The sequence below is a fragment of the Kogia breviceps genome, chromosome X, assembly GCF_026419965.1.
Source record: "Kogia breviceps isolate mKogBre1 chromosome X, mKogBre1 haplotype 1, whole genome shotgun sequence".
Classification (NCBI taxonomy): Eukaryota; Metazoa; Chordata; class Mammalia; order Artiodactyla; family Physeteridae; genus Kogia; species Kogia breviceps.
In genome coordinates, this window is record NC_081330.1 from 19,850,416 (window position 1) to 19,874,634 (window position 24,219).

At 40.0% G+C, this 24,219-nt stretch overlaps 1 protein-coding gene across 6 annotated transcripts in view; it reads right to left on the reverse strand.

Annotated features, from left to right (window-relative positions):
• The window catches only part of OCRL (OCRL inositol polyphosphate-5-phosphatase), a 56,130-nt gene that overhangs the window by 20,566 nt on the left and 11,345 nt on the right, over positions 1 to 24,219 (reverse strand). For all 6 annotated transcript variants that reach the window (XM_059050940.2, XM_067023083.1, XM_059050939.2 and 3 more), the window contains 11 exons: positions 12,632 to 12,742; positions 12,132 to 12,221; positions 11,309 to 11,429; positions 11,052 to 11,213; positions 9,751 to 9,852; positions 9,110 to 9,224; positions 7,878 to 7,994; positions 7,586 to 7,773; positions 4,860 to 4,971; positions 3,120 to 3,229; positions 1,460 to 1,595 (listed from right to left, as the gene is read on the reverse strand). In XM_059050940.2, the coding sequence (XP_058906923.1) occupies positions 1,460 to 1,595; positions 3,120 to 3,229; positions 4,860 to 4,971; positions 7,586 to 7,773; positions 7,878 to 7,994; positions 9,110 to 9,224; positions 9,751 to 9,852; positions 11,052 to 11,213; positions 11,309 to 11,429; positions 12,132 to 12,221; positions 12,632 to 12,742 (1,364 nt within the window). The remainder of the gene's footprint in view (positions 1 to 1,459; positions 1,596 to 3,119; positions 3,230 to 4,859; positions 4,972 to 7,585; positions 7,774 to 7,877; positions 7,995 to 9,109; positions 9,225 to 9,750; positions 9,853 to 11,051; positions 11,214 to 11,308; positions 11,430 to 12,131; positions 12,222 to 12,631; positions 12,743 to 24,219) is intronic.

Below are 24,219 nucleotides of genomic sequence, written 5' to 3' on the forward strand. Positions count from 1 at the left end.
GGGCAGTCCACAATTTCTAGCACAAGCTAGAAATTAGGTGGGTTAAAAGTAGTATCTGAAGGTATATCTAGTCAGTAAGTTCTCTGGAACTCTGCAGGCATTGTGGGGGTAGGAGAAAGAACATTTATAAGTTTGGGAATTAAACAGGCTTAAGATTTGAATCTCAGCTCTCCTTCTAACTGCACGCTCTTAAAGAAGTTTATTTAAACTCACTGGTTCTCCACTTGCTCATCGGTTAAATGAGAAATATTTAACTCAAAGCACTGTTGTGAGGAGTAAATGAGATGGGTGTAAATTGCCTAGTACAGTCTCTGGCACATACTAGCTACTTTTTGAGGAACACATACTATTATTATTTTAAAATTGCAAAATGGATAAAAGTCAAGTCATGATTGCCTCAATAAAATTTAGAATCTATTCTAAGATGAACAACAAATTTTGTACATAAAGGCTATGCCCCAAAGTCATTCCCCTCTTAGACAGGAGCAGGATAAGACATATTGGTGAGAATCTATCTCAGAAGCCAAAAAAATCAACATACACACAGAGGAAAGAAATCTACCCTACTGTGCTCTTCGAATGTCTTACCTCATTAATCCTCTTAAGTAGGTACCATCGTTATTCCCATTTTATAGAGGAGGAAACTGAGGCAGAGGGATGTTACATGAATTTTCCATTGTTACAGTTAGAAAGTGCTTGAGCTGGGAGGCAAATTTAAGCAGTCTAGCTATAACGTCCATTCTATCAAGCACTGCCCAATATAGATTCTGCCAGATTACATGACTGCAGGTCTGGAAAAACTACAAGAAATAATCTAAATGTACTAGCTTTAATAAATTAAGTCAACAAGATCCCAAGATGTAACTTGCATACTAATAACACACAGCTAGAAAACAAAGCTTTACTCACAACAGAGACAAAAAATTAAACAACTGGCCATTAATCCAGCCCAGGATGCAACAGAGTTAAAGAGAAATTTAAAACCTGTGCTCCTGGATGGGAAGACTTCACTATCTCGGTTAGTTGAACTAACAATATGCCTCTTAACATTACATACAGATTATGTTGTATTCTGACCGGTCTGTGCCTTTGTTCCTGCTGTCCCCAGCCCTCTACCTGGAACCTCTCTCCCGGTGCTTCCACTCCTTACTATTTATCTGATGAGGATCTACTTATCCTTTAAAACCTAGCTTTGGACTCTTCTTTATGTATAATGACTTTAGGAGGTGAAGGGTGCTACCCAGCCATTATGCAGCATGAGAAACACCTGTGTCACTAAAAGGCCATATGGACAGCATTTAGGAGGGTCAAGGGCACTAACTTCTCAATGCTGCAAATGATTATTTGGTTATGAAAACATTTATGGCTCACTGAATTACTGATCTGTTCTGAGTCTAAATAATGCTCTAAGAATAGATACTTAACACACAAATGACTGCATGAACAAACAAGTGTTTACCCCAATGTGGAAGAGGGCGCTAACAGGCTTGTGGTCACTGGTTTTCAGTTCCATGTGACTCCGGTAATGAAGCTGATTAACATTAACTCCTCTCCAGAGAATTCGGTCACACCAGGCTGGAACCCGACATTTCCCACTGCAAAAAAAAGTAAGGAATTAGAATAACATACCACACAAGAGCGGAATACCTACCACACTGGTTCAGACCTGAGTTAGGCCCTCTTGTTATCTGCTTCTCCTTCCCTAACGACTCCAACTATTATCTTCCCTACTATGCTGCAAGCTCTGTGAAGGGACTGTGTCTGCTTGTTTGTCACTGCATTCTCAGCCCCTAGCACAGTATCTGATGTATAGCAGGTGCTCAATGAATAGTTATCTAATGAATGAATAAACGGTGCTCCTAAGATTAGGATTGTATCTTCAATAATGTTGCCCCAGGGGAAAACAGAATAGCACCTTCTTAAAATACCCTCAGAAGGACGGGATTATATTCAGAACACTTCCTCTTTGTTTGCTCTATCAACTGCAATGATGCTTCACAACAGATAGACAACTAATAAAATCTAAAACTCCAATCCTATATTCCTAGACTGGGCTTAGTCACTGGAGATAGGTAATAATAGAGATTTCTTTAAACCTGGACTTTTATGGATAAGTTGAGCTTCTTCTAATAAAGATGAACTAACACCTAAGCATGCAAGTCTGAACAAATAACAGCCCATAAGAATACCAAGGGGAGGGAAAAAGCCTATTCACCACTCTATTAAAATAAGCAACACCTGTACACCTGATCCAGACGGTGACACAAATAAAGTTCTTATCAGGAGCTCTTCAGTTGACTCTCAAGTCAGGTGAGTGGAAAAAACAAGGCAATGTGCACAAGATCTGTCAGAGTCACTTTTCACTTGCTGAGCAGCTCCCTCGGAGGATGGGGAGACAGGCTCCTCCCCACCCCACCCTGGCGCTCTCTGAGTCTAAAGAAGCTGACTATGCCCAGGCATTCTTTTCTTCTTTCAAACTTCTGGGCTCAGCCAGGTAGGGAACCATAGGAAAGGAAGAAATAGTAGGTAGAAGACAGTCACCAGGCACATACTGACAGGGGCACTTTACTAGGGGTGATCGGGAAATCAACGGGCCCCCTAGACAGCGATCCTCAGCTTTCTCCAGCAGTCATGGAGGTTGGGCCCAGGCACTGGTATTTTTAAAAGTCCGGCAAGAGAGTCTAATGTGAACTCAGGATCGAGAACCACTGTGCTGGAAGAACCTTTCATGGCTCTTTGTTTTCACCTCTGGTATCCTGAGTTAAAGAGTTGAAAAAGAGTTTGGGAAAAGAGCCAGAACAGGGCAACAGGTAAGGAAATAGGGGTAAGATCACAAGGGCAAAAATCTAATAAGCAAGTCTGCTGAGGTGAGAGAAATAATGCATTGCAGGCAGCTCGTAAAACTTCGACAGCCTGACAGAGCAGTTTACACTCTCCTAAGGTGAGCTCACCTGTGAGCACACACAAATTGAAACCTCTTCTGTAATAGTACTGAGCCATTAGGTTTTTCTATCTGTTTCTGGCAAGAACTAAAAATTTCCCAGCCCTTCATCAATTCAGAGAGACAGAAATAAGATCAGGGCTTAACCTATTCCATGAGGAGGTTCTTGTTATTTTACCTGGAATCCCATCGGTCTGTTTTAGAATCATACTTATACGTGGGGATAAACTTGATTTCCCCTTCCATGAAGTCAGCAAAAGCTTTTTTCTGTGTGCGCTGAATATTTAGCTAGAGATAGAAAAATGTATCATATAAGCAGGGTAACACCATCTTAACAGAAGTGATAATCGGGTTGATCTGCCATTTCTAAGTATCTAAGTTCCGTATCTTTTGCAACTGTCAGAGCACATACATAAAATTTCTGCGCCTTATGAATTAAATTTTGACATTGCAACAGCATCTAAGCTCACCCACAGACAGGATGCTCATATGAGCATGTCACTAATTTTTTACTGCTAATGGTGGTCAGGGTAAAATGGAAAAATGAAACCTGAATAATCATAAGTTCCCTGATGTTAGCACAGTTTTTTTTTTAATTTATTGAAGTATAGTTAATTTACAATGTTGTGTTAATTTCTGCTGTACAGCAAAGTGACTCAATTATACATATATACATTCTTTTCCCTATTCTTTTCCATTATGGCTTATCACAGGATACTGAATATAGTTCTCTGTGCTATACAGTAGGACCTTGTTGTTTATCCAGCCTATATATAATAGTTTGAGCACACTTTTAATTTAAAAAAGCACACAAATTTTGATTGGATAATTCCAAAAGTCAAATTCAGTGAATAGTTATATTGGGTTGGCCAGAAAGTTCATTCAGGTTTTTCTGTAACATCTTGTGGAAAACCCGAACGAACTTTTCGGCCAAGCCGATAGATCGTTTTGAAAGTTACCCTCACTCAAATATTTTACAAGAATTACATAAGATTCAGAACTTATTCCAATTGTACCCCCTTTGGAAACAGGACAGAGGAAGAAATGCAAAGTTAGCCAGCCAACCTCAATGTGAAGGTAGATACAGCCAAGAAAGGCTCACTGTAAAAACCATTCTGCTGCAAAACACTGGAACTTTGACTATGTCTGAAGGTCAAAAGTCTCACGTTAGGATTTAAAGACATCCAAATCAAGTTGAAACATTTTCTTCCCTCAATAAGAAGCATTCACTTTTAGCAGCCAGTATCCATATGCTAAAGTAAAAATTCAAGTCCTGTGCCAGACTCCAAGGCAAATTTACAGAAAACTAGGTTCCTCAATATCGTTTTATATAAATGTTACCATATCAATGCTTCTCACACAGGTTTTAATATCTATAAACTAGCAAGCCCCAACTTCTCAATCAGTTCCCATTAGACCACAGTCTGTGCTATTTTTCCCAGACAAACTTCTCTTCTGTGCCTCCCAATCCCCTCACAGGGCCTCGCTCTTTTACCTCCAAGCTGTCGCTGAGCCTGCCAAGTAATCGTAGAGCAGCTTTCCCTGTTCCATCTGCCAAACCACATCAACATAGCTGAAGGCCCACTTCCTCCAGGAAGTATTCTCCAATTAACCCCACCCATTCTCCAACTCATTTATACAAATCTCTGAAATCCCTTCTTGATAAAGACTTAATGAATAAATTTTATATTGACTTTTTATCACTAACGTTATCTCCTCTCCTCCCATCGAAGCACTTAATAAAAGCACTACAAACCTTGTGTGTATTCACTGCATCACCGGTCACAGTGTTTTCCCCAGACAATGAGACCTTTCCATCTACTTCTAGAGTAAGACGCAACTCCCATGGGTCTAACTCATAAACCTAACAATTTTATCTGCTGTCTAGGAAAGTACCTATAAAATAAAATTTTATTACCTGGTCCAATTTCAAGAGTCTCTGAAGGTCATTCTTATTAATAAGACTCTTCACTTCATTGGCATCAGGCATGCAAAGTCTGTAGTTCAAATCTCCCAACCAGATGACAACACTGAGGATAAAGAAATACATGAACAGAAATAGCAGTAATGAGCATAAAAATCAATCAGAAGGAAAATGGGGAGATTATTGATAAGCATTCATTTATCACTATCTGACTAGGGGTTTAAGCTATAACTATCCTTTGGGGGTGAGTACTATCAACACCTGAGAGGGACGAGGGATTACAAAATAGGCAGGAGGACGGGCACTGCGCACATAAGGAACAAAGACAGGGAAATACGGTGTGTGTGTGGGACTCAGAGACCAAGGAGTTAACTCCCTGAGAGAAGCATGTAGTTTATTTGCTGGACTAGCTTCAAAATTTCACCTGGCTACTTGCCAGGTCTCTAGGGGAAGAGAATCTGAACGTTTTCTGCCTCTCTGAGCCCTGATGTTCTGCAGGCTCTCCACTAGGGTCTGCATGGTCTGAATGACAGCTCTCTCAGGCAGGGCCCACGAGCAAACGTAGGTCCAGAGCTTTCTGCTGTAGCCAGTCTGTCTACCCCTGCCCCAGAACCGCAGTCCAAGTCCAAGGCAGGAAGGAGAATGGCAGGCCACGGGAGCCTCAGGCTCCCAATCACAGCAACAGACCCCCAGGTGTGCTGAGAGCCGCCCAGGGGAGACCCTGCAATTCCCACACCAAAATGGGTCCTCTTGTGAGCTATCTCAAGTTCCAAATGGGTCTCTCTGCCAATCTTTAAGGTCCCAGGTAAATAAATTTATGGAATTTCGGGGCAATTTTATGATTACTGATGTCAAGACCTTGTTTTACCACTGTGAAACAGAATTCTATATGATCCTAATTGTTGAGACAACATGGAAAGAGGCCAACATCACTACCTTTCCCTACTCTTTCCTCAATTACCCCCCTCTCTACTGATCCTAATACCCCCAAATTATCTTTTGTTTTCCTACTAATTCGCATCTCAAACCACTATTCCAAATCTCATTACCCTCTCAAAATTTCAATTACTAGTATTAATTTCCTTACAACTAACCATTTTCTACTAACAATCCATTCCTCAACTGATTTTTGTTTCTATCCTTATTAAGTCCCATCCTTCACTAACCTTTCACATTATCCATTGGTGTCTTTAAATCTCCACAGCCCCTTTTCTTAATGATTCACAGCCAGTAAAAAGAATGATGTAGATCTATATTTACTGGCTTGGAAAGAGATTCACAATAAATAGGATAATACAGTTCTATATAATGAGTATGTGTGTGTTTGTATGTGCATAGAGAAAAGTCTACAACAGCACTGTTCAGAAGAGATAGGGACTTCCCTGGTGGCGCAGTGGTTAAGAATCTGCCTGTCAATGGAGGGGACTCGGGTTCAATCCCTGTCTGGGAAGATCCCACATGCCGCGGAGCAACTAAGCCTGTGTGCCACAACTACTGAGCCCACGTGCCACAACTACTGAAGCCTGTGTGCCTAAAGCCCGTGCTCTGCAACAAGAGAAGCCACCACAATGAGAAGCCCGTGCACCACAATGAAGAGTAGCCCCTGCTCGCTGCAACCAGAGAAAGCCCACACGCAGCAGTGAAGACCCAACACAGCCAAAAATAAAACTAAATTAAATAATTAATTTAAAAAATGAACAGAGGACATAGGACACACATCACAAATGTAATTTTCAATTGTCTAGTAGCTGAATGTAAAAAGTAAAAGAAACAAGTGAAAATATGACAACAAATTCCAGGCTTCCCTGGTGGTGCAGTGGTTTAGAATCCACCTGCCATTGAAGGGGACATGGGTTCAAGCCCTGGTCCAGGAAGATCCCACATGCTGCAGAGCAACTAAGCCCGTGTGCCACAACTACTGAGGCTCGCACACCTACAGCCCATGCCCTGCAACAAGAGAAGCCACCACAATGAGAAGCCCATGCACCGCAACAAAGAGTAGCCCCCGCTCGCCACAACTAGAGAAAGCCCGTGCGCAGCAACGGAGACCCAACTCAGCCAAAAATAAATTAAAAAAACAAAACAAAAAAACATCCCAATGCCGTCTTTAAAAAAAAAACAAATTCCATTTAACTCAATATATGCAAACTTTTGTCATTTCAACATGTAATCAATACTTAAAAAGTTGAGATATTTTACATTTTTCCCTACTAAATTCAGTGTATATGCTCACAGCACATCTCAATTTGGACTAGCTACTTTCAAGAGCCCAACAGCCACCTATGGCTACTGGCTGTCATAATGGACAGCACAGATCTGGAAGGATACACACTGAATTGTCCACAGTGTTTTTCTTCGGAAGGAGGGACTGGCTTGGGAGAGCAGGGGTAAGAAATGAGGGATTTTTTACTTTTACCTTTTATTACATTCACAATGAACATTTCTATTTTATAATAAAAAATAATAAAAACTGATGTCAATTGACAGACCCCCCTCTACCATTACTCTAGATGCCCACTAACAGAACTAATCTTTCCTCTGATAACAAATCTAATTCCTCTGACTCAATGCATCTGCTATTCCTCAAACCCACCCCCTTCTTTGTGACCCCAATCCCTAAACAGTAATCTCTTCACTCTTCACATTTCTATAGTTTCTCACCACGTTTAGTCTCTTCTCACCTCCACTATTCAAAGGCTAAGGAAGACTTAACCACTCACTCATGTTTCATGATGTTCAGCTGTGGGAGGGTCTGATTCGGGACCACAAAACTCATTCGTGCGCAGATGTCCTTATAATCTTGATTCCTTCTCTCAAAGTCCTCCACGTGGGCAGCCAAGTGGGAATTGACAACGCAAAAGGTAGTGTTGTGAAATACAAATCTCACAGCTACCCCACCTTTGTTTCCCTGTTAGCAAGAGTAATCATTCACAGTTAGTACAAAGATGCAACTAGCACCTGAACTTCACATGGACATAAATCATAATTGAGCTCATTTCCAAAGTAACTCACCATCTTCCCCATGATTCCAGTCCCAACTGTTTCTGTAGCAACATCACGGATATATCGCCACTGATCCTTTCTGGCAAATATCAGGAGCATCATCCCAACAAGGCGGACCAGTTGAACCTACGAGTTGCAGGGAATTAGAAGAGGTTCATGTTAATGTCACTCTTTGCCACATATCGAATTCCCATAACTAATTTTCCACCAAGAAGATATAACCATGCCCTAATCTGAATCCAAATCCTCTGATTTCCCAGGGGACCTCATAAAGAGAAAACAAAATTTCTCTGGGAAAGCTGTAATCTGGCCCTGACCAGTAGGAGTTAAAAGTCTTTGGAGACAACGAGCACACTCAGCTCTAGATTCATTATTTTAATCACTTTTTAGCCTACCATGAGTAGGCGGCATTAAAAATTCAAATAATAATGACAAAGCCTCTATCCCAGATTGTTCCTTTTGCCTCTTCTTCCTAGTTTCTGATTTACAATTTCCTAAGAAATTAAAATGTATAAAATAACAATCCTTTTTACTTTTAAGCCTGTGAACGAGAAATATGTCTGAAATGTGTATTAGTCTATATGAGAGGAATAACATCTTCAGGAGTCTTATCACCTACATCAGCTGTTAGAAGACGCATATGAAAATTACTTAGACAAATGACTCCTTTTAAAGGGACTGGTATGGTAGCCCCATAATTAAAATAACTCTTCTGGTAGCCTCTACCATGTGCCTTCTGGAGACCAACAAATTGGGCCACCTTGCTAAAGTCAACTCTATTCTTGACTTACAACCAAGTTTCGAGCTCATTTAAATTCCACAACACTCCTGTTCTTGCTCCAATTCCAAAGCTTACCCTATGCACCCACATGTTTCAAACTGCTTTTCTGTAAAGCATCCAGTTCTGACCGTGTCAGCGAACAATTTCAATCTTAAACTCTCATTGCAAAAATCACTTACCTTATGTGTCATCATTTGAGTTAATTATTGCTATGAGAACAATAAAATTTTTCTTTTCTCCTAAAAACTACCTAAGCAATGAAACTATAAGATCGGGAAACTTAGAGAATTTTTTTTTCTAGGAAATAGGAATGAAAAGGATTAGTCTGCCCTATTCCAGTATTACACATGGGGAAGAATTCAATTAAACCACTCTTTTGGAACAAGCTATAGATAACAGAGTAACTTCTAGTGAGTTCTATTTAGTTGTATACTAAAAAAGATAATTAAATGCGGCTTACTTTCTTATACTTGGCTTTGGAATGCAAACCCCTCTCCACAGCCAAGGACCACTCTTGTTCCTTCACAGACTCAAAGTAGAAAAAGGCTTCTGTGCTCAAGTCCAGCTCTTGGAATCTGAGAAAACAAGAGGATGTGAGATCTACACACATCCCATAATTATCTGACTACCTCCTGTTCCCATTTTCTGAGACATTAGATGAAAAACTGGGGAACAGATAAATTTTAGAGAACTGCTCTATTGACTCAGGTGATCAGTAAGGACAAGTAGTTTTCTTTTCAAAAGACTCCCTGCCACAAGTATAGGCACAGGCTATGCAAAACACAAACAAAAAAACCTCTATAAGGGATAACAGTAGAGCTTTGCTTATATATCCTAGAAATAGTCACTGTTAGAATTAACCTCTAATCTCAGTTTCTATGACGTATATAGTTTTCTATGGGTTTTGAGAGGATTAGATGCTTCCTTACACCAATTTAGGTATCTGTTCCTTTATGATCTCACAAATTTGACCCACAAGTTAACTCTCACATATAGTCTACAGTAGGTTTTTACAAATGGTGGCGGGGGGGAGAAAGCAAAATGTCACATAAACTAACACCAAACATACAGCCAAAATGAAATTCCAGACGTGTATTTTACCCAATGCAGTAGATATCAGGAGGATTCGGATCACAGTTCAGCCAAGGTTCTAACCCACTATCTGGAGACTGGCCATTCACGTTCCATGTTCCAACAAAGAATCTAATACATGATACCAAAAAATAATTTAAAAACAAAGGTCAAGTGTGAATGTTCACAATAAGCAACATAATTTCTCAAACTGTTTTGCCACACACACACACACACACAAAACCCTCTTGCATGTAGAAGACAAAGGCAGTGGGCTTATTTTCTCCAAATTTTATATCAGGTAAACCTACAGAAAGGAACCAAGTCTCTATTTAAAAAACACAAATTTAATTGCTCTACCACATTTCCTTTCTATTACATTCCATCCAAACTCATATGTGAAGGGAGAGCTTGTGGATGGGAAAGAGGTATCTTCATGCTATAAGGATGTCTAATATGGATAACTAACTATTCCATAAGGAGTTGTAGTTAAATCCAAAAACTCACTTCCCGAAGGATTACAAGGACATCTGTGTAGGAAATTCTGTTGAGACAGATATAGTATTAAGGGGGAAAGCAGAAGGGAAAACCCATGACTGTCTTAACTGTTTACATACAAATATAAGCATCATGGGAAATCTGAAGATCTGGAGGTTTCAGCATAGGGATATAGTCATGACTGAATTAGAATAAATGAGGCATAATGGGATAGCAGATGGGACTGGAATCTTGGACTAAAAGGGTACATGCTGTTCGAAAATAACAAAGAAAAGTGTTGCTGCTTTGAACATCGGGATACACGACACACACCACACGTAGTGAGTCCAGAAAAGAGGATATCACCAAGATGAAATGAAAAATATAATAGAGGAAAGAATCCAAGATAGACCTCCCAATCAAGATGATTGGGTGAAACTTCCTTCAGTTAACTTCCCAAAGTAGGTAAATTAAAAGTCTAGTGGTAATGGCGGACTTAATTTTCCAATATTGGCAAGAAGAAATTCAGCAGGTCAGATAAACACACTTGCTTATGGAATGTACTCGGAGACAATTCTCTAGTACTTGTGAGCTTGACTTGGTTCTCTAAGAGTGGATAGAAAGATTAGTAGATGTGGTAGCATTAGTAATTAGAAAATCCAAGGGAAATTATAGCATTTGCATTATTTTGGATATGTATGTTATTGACCAGCATAAAGACAGGGGCTTGAATCAGCTCACCATTCTTTTCTTTATGCTTTTATTCTGAATTAAACTAATACCTTAAATACCCAAAGACCTTTTTTTCCTATACCTACTAACGTTTAGCCTCAGTAAGTAGAAGAAAGACTGACCTGAAAGTCTGAATGTTGACATATTCTTTCTCTCGCTTTGCCAGGATGTGTTTGATGAGACCCTCCCGCTGCCCAGACTGGGTGTTTGGTACAAAGAGCTTCCGCATGGTATTGGTCACTTTGGGCTGTTCCTTGTTAGAAGCTTCTTTTTCACGTGGAAGCCTAGCAAATAAATGAAGAATTCAAAAGTGAAATTGCCTTAAACAATTCCCATGTGTGTCTCACACATGGGAAGTCTGTTTCAACATAGGACTTACATTCTATTCACTGAAGATGGTGGGGGTGGTGGTTCCCGATGAACCCCTGTAGGCTGATTCTGCAAATTTATTTTCTTGTCCAAATTCAAAGATGAAAAATTATCCTCAAATCCAAGAAGCCCTGAAGGACACAGAACCCAGAGTGGAAGGGGGGAAAAGATAACATCCAACTTATCCAGGATTGATAAGACTTTGCTTTGATCAGCGGTTTTGGCCTGACCACTATTTGCTCAGTGGCGTTACCAAACAGAAAGGTGTAAGAGAGTAGTGATAATGTAGATTGGGGGAAGAAGCACATCTGTCCCTGAAGCACTGACGTATTAACTAGAATGACAGTAAGTTACGTTAACTTGGAACGTGAATAATAAGAACTAGTATTTATAGAAGACTTTTAGCACAATGCCTGGTTGATAGTAAGGAACTATATCATTATCTCACTTAATTGTCACAAAGACCTCATGAGGTAGGTGCCACTAAAAATCTTCCTATGTCACAGAAAAAGAAACAGAAGCTCAGAGTTGTCAAAGTAATTGGACCAAGGTCATATAACTAGTAAGTCAGAGAACTGGGATTCAAACCCAGGTAGTCTGGCCCCAGAGCCTGCACTTTTTACCCCTCTGCTAAGCTGCCACTGAAAGAGCTAATGTGCCACAGAAAGGATCAGGAGTGAACATGAGTCAGTGGGTACGGACTTGATAAAACCACTCCATAGGAGAAGGTATCTGACACTGACATTAATCCACATTATCTTATCTGCCCAGATAAAATCTATTGACTCTGCAATAATCATAGCAACCAGGGGAAAAAAGAATCTTTTCAGTACCTGAAAAAACAGAAGAGTTATCCTTAGTGTCTAATTTCTGGTACCAGCTGGATGAGTCCTTCTGCTCTGGAACAAGAAGTTGTAACTGCGCTGGAGAGATAAGGGTCATAGTCAGAATGGAATGCCTGTTCCATTGAATGGAATATACCATAACCAAAGGCCATTCACTCAGCACTCAAGTGCAGGGGCCAGCGCCATTCTTGACTGCAAAGGAAGAGACTAAGAAAATGAGGGCAGCTCTGGGATCATCTGGGAACAGAGGAGGATTACAGTCTGCAGTAAGCTGTCCAAGGAATGAAAATGAAGATTCTGGAAATTGACTCAAGTGTCCTTAAAGCTGAATAGACTTATTCCCTAACCTATCCCTGGGGCCATTCCTGAAGAAAAAAAAAATCACCTATCAAGGCTCTAGGAGTGAGGTACTTTGCTAATGGCCACTTGCCTCTGTACAGCATGTCCCATGCAAATAGGAGAAAGAAAACTGCTGAGGCTTGAGTTACCTTCCTGAGCAGCAAGGACCTCTGAGAGGAACTTCAGACAGTGTTCCTCATCAGGGATTTCAAAGCGGCGCTCTCTGGTCCAGTCCCCCTGAATCCGAATTTTGCAGCCACCTAAAAAGAATGGAAATCCATGTACACATAGCTACGGAAAATAATGTTTTCTTGGGATATTTTCAACTTACCAATTTAGTAGGAGAAGGTCCAGATTGCAAATATCCCAGACCTCTAACGTGTGAAGCATGCCTATAAGATCAAGGGATTCGGTGTGGTGGTGGTGCTGGGGGTGATGCACAGAGGAAAATCTAATGAAGGCTGATAAACTGTGTAAATTAAATGAGCAGCCCAATATAGTGATATGATACATACTGAAATCACAGTTTCCTACTTTCTGATATAGTGCTCAAATGTCACTGTAGGAACCTCCAAAATCTAGCAGAAGATCAATTCCTCAACCACCCTCCTCCCATCTCCTAGCTGGAAATTCCTACCATTTCAAATCCAAATCATATAGTAAGAGTCTCTGAAGTGTGAAGGGCAAAAAGGAAATATGATGGTTTGTTCCTAGGTACAGATTGTACCCAGGCAATTGAATTTATAAGCTAATTAAAAAAGGAAAGCATAATGGGATTGGTTTGAATTATTCTGAAAAGAAGCATCTATACCTCATTTACCTCAAGCAAAAAATGTATGTCTTGAATTAACTCACAAAAACAATATAATGACCCATGTCCAGGAGTGGTCTGGTTCAAGCACAGTCAATTGGAAAATAGTATAATTAGAAGCAAAGTTATCTGGGACTTTAGTTTCTTATATATATAACATACTGTCTCCCCTTTTCTAATGCCCTCTATTTACCATCAACTGTCTGGATATGGTGACCCAGGAAATCCATCTACTTGTTTACATTCTTATTTTAACTGATTTATTACATTTATTGCTTTCTCATGGCCGTGGAAACTATAAGCTCCTTAAGGGCAAGAGGCAGGCTGCACATACCGGTTATCCAACACAACACTCTCAACCATTTCCCGGGGTTGTTTGGGATGGAGGGGCTTCTCAGGACTCAAGACTTCCAAAGCTAAGACCGGGAAAGTCCCAGGCAAACTGGGCTCATCGGTCACTTTATTGATAACAATGACATCAGACTTCACAGACAGAAGGCATTTAATGACTACCAAACTGGACTCTACCACACTTGTAAATAACAAAGAGATGAGAAAATAAAATGAAAATCCTAGTTTCTTATGGTAGAAATCCACTTCTGAACCTTTGACTCTCTCTTTCTTTGCATTTCTTTAAGTTTCTGTATTCACAGATTTAGTGATCAGAAGAGATAAACATAGAGGAAAAAACTGAAAAAGAAGGCAACCAAGAGGCCCAGCAATAAGAAAATTAATGAGGGTGCCACTGTAAGGTGGAGAAAAAAAGAGGGGGCATGAATAAGGACTGTCAATTAGAGCAGCCTTGAAGGTACGATGGGAAAACCTCCTTCAGGGCACAAGTAGTCCTCTCTTTCTCAGATAATTTATATTAAAAGTAGAAAAAAATTTTAAAAAGAGCAGTTTCTACCTGATACAGACTTAGAACAAGAACACATATTCTCTCTGTCCCACAATCCTTGAAAGATATATTTTAGCAAATATAAAAAATAAGTTGACCCATTTAATGGACAGAAGATTCCCGAAATTGCTTACAAAATAACATTAGATGCTCTCTCACCATGTTGCATGGGAAAGAGGACAAATTACCCCCACCACCCAAACTCTACTCTCCTCCCTTCCAGCCCCTCTGGCCTCTTTGTGATCAGCAAACACTCCTCTATCTTCAACTTCTCTGAATACTCCCTGCATCTCAGTAGTTCTCAACTAAGCATGCATTAGAATTACCAAAGGCGCCTTGAGGAAATACTGACACTTGGGGCCCCATCCCGGGCCAAGAAACCAGAATCTCTGGGGGTGAAGCCCAGACACTGGGAGTTTCTAAAACACTCCTCCAGGTGATCTAGAGCATCCAGACTGAAAATCAGAGTCACCTGCAAACTGGCTGGCCCCTGAGACTAGCTCCCGCTGCAGCCCTCTGAACTAGAGGCTATTTATAGTCTTTCACACCCTATGTAATTTAAGACGGATGTCCTTATTGTCCTAATGCCATCTCCAGACCATTCCCTCTCCTCCTCCCTCATGAAAAATCCCTTCTCCTTTGAGGCTCACCCACTGGGCTATGCCAGCTTCTTCCCTTCCCTCTTCCATGAAATCATGTACCAACTTCCCAGAAACTTCCAAATCCAGGCCTGATTAAGACTTCCTCTCCACTCACAGCCCTGCTTTAATTTTGCATCCCTGAAAAACAGGCACAGAAAGCTCAGTCAACACCTTCAACTTCCTCATCCAACGACCTTGCCCCTCCACCTCAGCCACCTACTCCCTCAGTCCCTACTGGGGCTGCCTCAGTTATACCCTGGGCCTTTCATCACAGAAACACCATCACCTCATAAATCTCTAATTCAAATATCCCACTCTGAACTGTTACTCCTTCCGGCTTACCTGCTCTTATGGGAACCTCCAGCGCACTGATCCCTCCACTTTCTCAGTATCCATTCACTTCCTCCTGCTTTCACTTCCCTTTTTATCAAACAGATGCCATCATTTCACTCTGTTGCAAAAACCCAGAACTGCCTTACCACTATGTTCTGGCTAACACCTACCTGGCTAACTCCCAACCCTCAGAAATCCAACTAACTGCTTTCTCTGTACTTATGTCTGAGGGAGTAAAACCACACACACACACACACACACACACACACACACACACACACACACACACACACACACACACACCCCATTATAAATTGACTGCTAACCTCAACGGGGCCCTATATGATAGGAAGCAATCTAAGTTTCCATAGTCAACTTGTCTCCCACTACTATTTGGAACCACTATTCACACCTTCTCATTTATCCTCAATCTTTGGATCCCCCTCTTCTCAAGCGCTCTTCTTCATACTTTATGAGCTTTACCTCATACTTCAGAGGAAACGGAAGCCATCACGTGGAAACCTACCTGTATCTATACTCATCTCCTTTCTCTTCTGATGCACGGAAGAAGAGTCCTCCTATCAAAGGCCATCGTCTTTTTGAATTGCAACCCCTCAGGTTCTCTCAGGAATCTCACAATCATTCTCTAGACACCTCCCCCAAGTATCTTTAACCTCTTCCTCACACAGGCTCCTTCTCATCAGCATTAAAATAAATCATGTTCTAAATCCTCCTCATTTAAAAAACAAAAAACCTTCCTGTACCCCATATCTCCCCCCAACTCCGGTCCACCTCTACATTCCCCCTTTGCAGTCAAGCTTTAAAAGACACACAGTTGCTACTTGCTCACCTCCCATTTCTCGCTTTAATCCACTCCAATATGACTTTGGCTCCTACCACCCCTCTGAAATCGCTTTGTTAAGGTCACCAGTTACCTCCATATTGCTAAATCCAATGGATACTCTTCAGTCATCTTATCAGACCGAGCAGCAGAAATCAACACTTGATCCCTCCTTGAAATAGTCTCTTCCAAAGGCTTCTATGACACCACGCTCATCTAGTTTATCTCTCTCTTTGGTCACTAATTTTTAGTACCCTTTGAAGCATCTCCTCCTCTATCTGAACTTTAAAAAGTACAGTGAGTTCAATCTTAAACCTTTTTCTCACTGTGTATCAGCGCTGTCCAATAGGACTGGCACCTCCTAACTGGCGCCCCAACACAGGCATAAAATCCTTCATATTCTTTCAATTTTTAAAAATCTGAAAATCCAGATTCCTTATCATGGCTTACAAGACCCTACTGGATCTGGTCCTAGCCTGTCCTACCTTGGTGCCTGAGCCTTATTTCAGGCATCCAGGCCTTCTTTCATTTCAAAGAAAGTGTCAAGCTACTTCCCAGTTTGGGGCCTTTACACATGCAGTTCCTTTTACCTGTAATACTCTTCCCCATTTTCACCTGTCTCTTACTTATCCCCTCTGGTCTCAATTTAAATGTCACTTCTTCAAAGAGGCCTTCCCTGAGTACCCTGCCTAATTTAGTTAGCACTCTTATAAACTCTCTGTATTTCTCCTTGATAGAATTTATCAAAACTGCAATTATGGGGAATTCCCTGGCGGTCCAGTGGTTAGGATCCTGGGCTTCCACTGCAGAGGGCCTGGGTTTGATCCCTGGTCAGGGAACTGAAATCCCACAAACCACGTGGTGTGGCCAAAAAAAAACCCCCAAAACAAACCCCAAAACCCCACTGCAATTATACGACTATACCTTATCAGTTTAAATTGTTTCCTTCACTGTTTCATGAAGTACCATGACTATATTGCTTTCTGCTATATCCCCAGAACACAGTACCTGGCACATGAAAGGTATTCACATGTTTATGGAATGCATTAATAGATTATAGGCATCTATGTGACACTAGTATCAAACAGCACAGAACCAAGAACCAAAGCTGCAGGAGCAACCTTATCCATGTTGTTCTCTACTGACTGTGCAGCACTTAGAACAGTGCCTGGCAAAGAGAAGGCACTCAATAAATATTTGTTGAATAATGAATAAAAGAGGGTTTAATATTAGGGAATTAGTGTAATACAGTCCATCAATAGGTCAAATAAGGAAGAACAATATAACTATCTCTATAAATACAAAAGATGTTTGATAAAATTCAATATACATTCACCATTTTAAAAACCACACAAACTTGAAATAAATGCAGTTTCTTAACATGGTTTTAAAAAACCCTATCAAATCAACAGGCAAAAACATCCTCAACAATGAAGCACCACTTGAGGCATTCTCACTGAAATCAGGACCTAAACATAAATCATCATCATCATTTAACACTGATCTCCAAATTCTTGTTGGTGTAATGAGACATGAAGCAAAACTAATAGTTATAGCTACCAGAAAGAGATAAAACTATTATTTGCAGATGACCAGGGCTGTCTATCAAAACCAAAAAAGAAAATAAACAGCCCCCCAAAAATAAAAAAAATTTTCTGTAAAGTGGCTCAATAAAAGACAAATATCTAAAACTCAACAGCTGCTCTGTATACTAGTAATAAGCAATTAGAAGATAAGAGATAAAAGGTTCCACTGACAATAGCAGCAAACAAATAAAATCCATCAAAAAATAGTTAACCTACAAATGTATGATAGCTATGAAGAAACCACAAAATGTTACTGAGATATAAAGACAAACTGAGTAAGTAGAGAGAGATATACCATGTTCCTTGACAGTGACATAATTTTATAAAGGAGTTAATTTAATAAAATTGGGGGCATATATATGGTGAAATATTAGCCATTAAAAATCATGTTTTTGGAGGAAACAAGATGGCAAAGTAGAAGGACATGCTCTCACTCCCTCTTGCGAGAACACCAGAATCACAACTAGCTGCTGGACAATCATCGACAGGAAGACACTGGAACTCACCAAAAAAGATACCCCACATCCAAAGACAAAGGAGAAGCCACAATGAGACAGTAGGAGAGGCGTAATCACAGTAAAATCAAATCCCATAATGGGTGGGTGGGTGACTCACAGACTGGCGAACAATTATACCACAGAAGCCCACCCACTGGAGTGAAGGTTCTGAGCCCCACGTCAGGCTTCCCAACCTGGGGGTCTGGCAATGGGAGGAGGGATTCCTAGAGAATCAGACTTTGAAGCCTAGTGGGAATTGATTGCAGGACTTCAACAGGACTGGGGGAAACAGAGACTCCACTCTTGGAGGGCACACACAAAGTAGTGTGTGCGTCGGGACCCAGGGGAAGGAGCACTGACCCTGGGGGAGGATGAATCAGACCTACCTGCTAGTGTTGGAGGGTCTCCTGCAGAGGCGGGGGGGTGGTGGTGGTGGTGGCTCTGTTTCACGGTGGGGACAAGGACAATGGCAGCAGAAGTACTAGGAAGTACTCCTTGGCTTGAGCCCTCCTAGAGTCTGTCACTAGCCCCACCAAAGAGCCCAGGTAGGCTCCAGTGTTGGGTTGCCTCAGGCCAAACAAACAACAGGGAGGGAACCCAGCCCCACCCATCAACAGTCAAGTAGATTAAAGTTTTACTGAGCTCTGCCCACCAGAGCAACAGTCAGCTCTACCCACCACCAGTCCCTCCCATCAAGCCTCTTAGATAGCCTCATCCACCAGACTGCAGACAGCAGAAGCAAGAAGAACTACAATCCTGCAGCCTGTGGAACAAAAACCACATTCACAGGAAGACAGACAAGATGAAAAGGCAGAGGGCTATATACCAGATGAAGAAACAAGGTAAAACTCCAGAAAAACAACTAAATGAAGTGGAGATAGGCAACCTTCCAGGAAAAGAATTCAGAATAATGATAGTGAAGATGATCCAGGACCTCGGAAAAAGAATGGAGGCAAAGATCGAGAAGATGCAAGAAATGTTTAACAAAGACCTAGAAGAATTAAACAACAAACAAACAGAGATGAACAATACAATAACTGAAATGAAAACTTACTAGAAGGAATCAATAGCAGAATAACTGATACAAAAGAATGGATAAGTGACCTGGAAGACAGAATGGTGGAATTCACTGCTGTGGAACAGACTAAACAAAAAAGAATGAAAAGAAATGAAGACAGCCTAAGGGACCTCTGGGACAACATTAAATGTAACAACATTCACATTATAGGGGTCCCAGAAGGAGAAAAGAGAGAGAAAGGACCAGAGAAAATATTTGAAGAGATAATAGTCAAAAACTTTCCTAACATGGGAAAGGAAATAGCCACCCAAGTACAGGAAGTGCAGCGAGTCCCATACAGGAGAAACACACCGAGACACACAGTAATCAAATTGGCAAAAGTTAAAGACAAAGAAAAATTATTGAAAGCAGCAAGGGAAAAGTGACAAATAACATACAAGGGAACTCCTATAAGGTGAACAGCTGATTTCTCAGCAGAAACCCTACAAGCCAGAAGGGAGGGGCATGATATACTTAAAGCGATGAAAGGGAAGAACCTACAACCAAAATTACTCTACCTGGCAAAGATCTCATTCAGATTCGATGGAGAAATCAAAAGCTTTACAGACAAGCAAAAGCTAAGAGAATTCAGCACCACCAAACCAGCTCTACCACAAATGCTAAAGGAACTTCTCTAAGTGGGGAACACAAGAAAAGAAAAGGACCTACAAAAACAAACCCAAAACAATCACGAAAATGGTCATAGGAACATACATATTGATAATTACCTTAAATGTGAATGGATTAAATGCTCCAACCAAAAGACACAGGCTTGCTGAATGGATACAAAAACAAGACTCATATATGCTCTCTACAACAGACCCACTTAAGACCTAGGGACACATACAGACTGAAAGTTGAGGGGATGGAAAAAGATATTCCATGCAAATGGAAATCAAAACAAAGCTGGAGTAGCAATACTCATATCAGATAAAACAGACTTTAAAATAAAGAATGTTACAAGAGACAAGGAAGGACACTACATAATGATCAGGGGATCAATCCAAGAAGAAGATATAACAGTTATAAATATATATGCCCCCAACACAGGAGCACCTCAATACATAAGGCAACTGCTAACAGCTATAAAAGAGGAAATCGACAGTAACACAATAATAGTGGGGGACTTTAACACCTCACTTACACCAATGGACAGATCATCCAAACAGAAAATTAATAAGGAAACACAAGCTTTAAATGACACAATAGACCAGATAGATTTAATTGATATTTATAGGACATTCCATCCAAAAACAGCAGATTACACTTTCTTCTCAAGTACACACGGAACATTCTCCAGGATAGATCACATCTTGGGTCACAAATCAAGCCTCAGTAAATTTAAGAAAATTGAAATCATATCAAGCATCTTTTCTGAGCACAACACTATGAGATTAGAAATGAATTACAGGGAAAAAAAACGTAAAAAACACAAACACATGGAGGCTAAACAATACATTACTAAATAATCAAGAGATCACTGAAGAAACCAAAGAGGAAATAAAAAACTACCTAGAGACAAATGACAATGAAAACACGACAATCCAAACCTGTGGGATGCAGCAAAAGCAGTTCTAAGAGGGAAGTTTATAGCTATACAAGCCTACCTCAAAAAACAAGAAAAACCTCAAGTAAACAATCTAACCTTACACCTAAAGGAACTAGAGAAAGAAGAACAAACAAAACCCAAAGTTAGCAGAAGGAAAGAAATCATAAAGATCAGAGCAGAAATAAATGAAATAGAAACAAAGAAAACAATAGCAAAGATCAATAAAACTAAAAGCTGGTTCTTTGAGAAAATAAACAAATTTGATAAACCATTAGCCAGACTCATCAAGAAAAAGAGGGAGAGGACTCAAATCAATAAAATTAGAAATGAAAAAAGTTACAACAGACACCACAGAAATACAAAGCATCCTAAGAGGCGACTACAAGCAACTTTATGCCAATAAAATGGACAACCTGGAAGAAATGGACAAATTCTTAGAAAGGTATCACCTTCCAAGACTGAACCAGGAAGAAACAGAAAATATGATCAGACAAATCACAAGTAATGAAATTGAAACTGTGATTTAAAATTTTCCAACAAACAAAAGTCCAGGACCAGATGGCTTCACAGGTGAATTCTATCAAACATTTAGAGAAGAGCTAACACCCATCCTTCTCAAACTCTTCCAAAAAATTGCAGAGGAAGGAACACTCCCAAACCCATTCTATGAGGCCACCATCACCCTGATACCAAAACCAGACAAAGATACTACAAAAAAAGAAAATTACAGACCAATATCACTGATATATAGATGTAAAAATCTTCAACAAAATACTAGCAAACAGAATCCAACAATACATTAAAAGGATCATACACCACAATCAAGTGGGATTTATCCCAGGGATGCAAGGATTCTTCAATATACACAAATCAATCAATGTGATACACCATATTAACAAACTGAAGAACAAAAACCATATGATCATCTCAATAGATGCAGAAAAAGCTTTTGACAAAATTCAACATCCATTTATGATAAAAACTCTCCAGAAAGTGGGCATAGGGGGAATCTACCTCAACACAATAAAGGCCATATAAGACAAAACCCACAGCAAACATCATTATCAGTGATATTGGTCTGTAATTTTCTAGAACACTCTCTGACATAAATCACAGCAACATCTTTTTTTTTTGCAACATCTTTTTTGATCCACCTCCTAGAGTAATGGAAATAAAAACAAAAATAAATAAATGGGACCTATGAAACTTCAAAGCTTTTGCACAGCAAAGGAAACCATAAGCAAGACGAAAAGCCAACCCTCAGAATGGGAGAAAATATTTGCAAACGAATCAACGGACAAAGGATTAATCTCCAAAATATATAAACAGCTAATGCAGTTCAATATTAAAGAAACAAACAACGCAATCCAAAATGGGCAAAAGACCTAAATAGACATTTCTCCAAAGGAGACATACAGATGGCCAAGAAGCATATGAAAAGCTGTTCAACATCACTAATTATTAGAGAAATGCAAATCAAAACTACAATGAGAAAGAAATAAAAGGAATCCAAATCGGAAAAGAAGAAGTAAAGCTGTCACTGTTTGCAGATGACATGATACTATACATAGAGAATCCTAAGGATGCTACCAGAAAACTACTAGAGCTAATCAATGAATTTGGTAAAGTAGCAGGATACAAAATTAATGCACAGAAATCTCTGGCATTCTTATACACTAATGATGAAAAATCTGAGAGTGAAATTAAGAAAACACTCCCATTTACCATTGCCACCAAAAGAATAAAATATCTAGGAATAAACCTACCTAAGGAGACAAAAGGCCTGTATGCAGAAAACTATAAGACACTGATGAAAGAAATCAAAGATGACACAAACAGATGGAGAGACCTACCATGTTCTTGGATTGGAAGAATCAACATTGTGAAAATGACTCTACTACCCAAAGCAATCTACAGATTCCATGCAATCCCTATCAAAGTACCACTGGCATTTTTTACAGAACTAGAACAAAAAATTTCACAATTTGTATGGAAACAAAAAAAACCCCGAATAGCCAAAGCAATCTTGAGAATGAAAAATGGAGCTGGAGGAATCAGGCTCCCTGACTTCAGACTATACTACAAAGCTACAGTAATCAAGACAGTTTGGTACTGGCACAAAAACAGAAATATAGATCAATGGAACGGGGTAAAAAACCAAGAGATAAACCCACGCACATATGGTCACCTTGTTTTTGATAAAGGAGGCAAGAATATACAGTGGAGAAAAGACAGACTCTTCAAGTGGTCCTCGGAAAACTGGACAACTACATGTAAAAGAACAAATTTAGAACACTCTGTAGCACTATACACAAAAATAAACTCAAAATGGATTAAAGACCTAAACGTAAGGCCAGACACTATAAAACTCTTAGAGGAAAACATAGGCAGAACATTCATTCTATGACATAAATCAGAGCAAGATCCTTTTTGACCCACCTCCTAGAGAAATGGAAATAAAAACAAAAATAAACAATGCGACCTAATGAAACTTAAAAGCTTTTGCACAGCAAAGGAGACCATAAACAAGAGCAAAAGACAACCCTCAGAATGGGAGAAAATATTTGCAAATGAAGCAACTGACAAAGGATTAATCTCCAAAATTTATAAGCAACTCATGCAGCTCAATAACAAACAGACAAACAACTCAATCCAAAACTGGGCAGAAGATCTAAATAGACATTTCGCCAAAGAAGATATACAGATTGCCAACAAACACATGAAAGAATGCTCAACATTATTAATCATTAGAGAAATGCAAATCAAAACTACAATGAGATATCATCTCACACCAGTCAGAATGGCCATCATCAAAAACTCTAGAAACAATAAATGCTGGAGAGGGTGTGGAGAAAAGGGAACAGTCTTGCACTGCTGGTGGGAATGTAAATTGATACAGCCACTATGGAGAACAGTATGGAGGTTCCTTAAAAAACTACAAATAGAACTACCATATGACCCCACAATGCCACTACTAGGCATATACCTTGAGAAAACCATAATTCAAAAAGATTCATGTACCAAAATGTTCATTGCAGCTCTATTTACAATAGCCAGGACATGGAAGCAACCTAAGTGTCCATCAACAGATGAATGGATAAAGAAGATGTGACACATATATACAATGGAATATTACTCAGCCATAAAAAGAAATGAAACTGAGTTATTTGCAATGAGTTGGATAGACCTGGAGTCTGTCATACAGAGTGAAATCAGAAGGAGAAAAACAAATACCGTATGCTAACACATATATATGGAATCTAAGAAAAAAAATGTCATAAAGAGACTAGGGGTAGGACGGGAATAAAACACAGACCTACTAGAGCATGGACTTGAGGATATGGGGAGGGGGAAGGGTAAGCTGTGACGAAGTGAGAGAGTGGCATGGACATATATATACACTACCAAACGTAGGGTGGATAGCTAGTGGGAAGCAGCCACATAGCACAGGGAGATCAGCTCAGTGCTTTGTGACCACCTAGAGGGGTGGGAAGGAGGGAGATGCAAGAGGGAAGAGATATGGG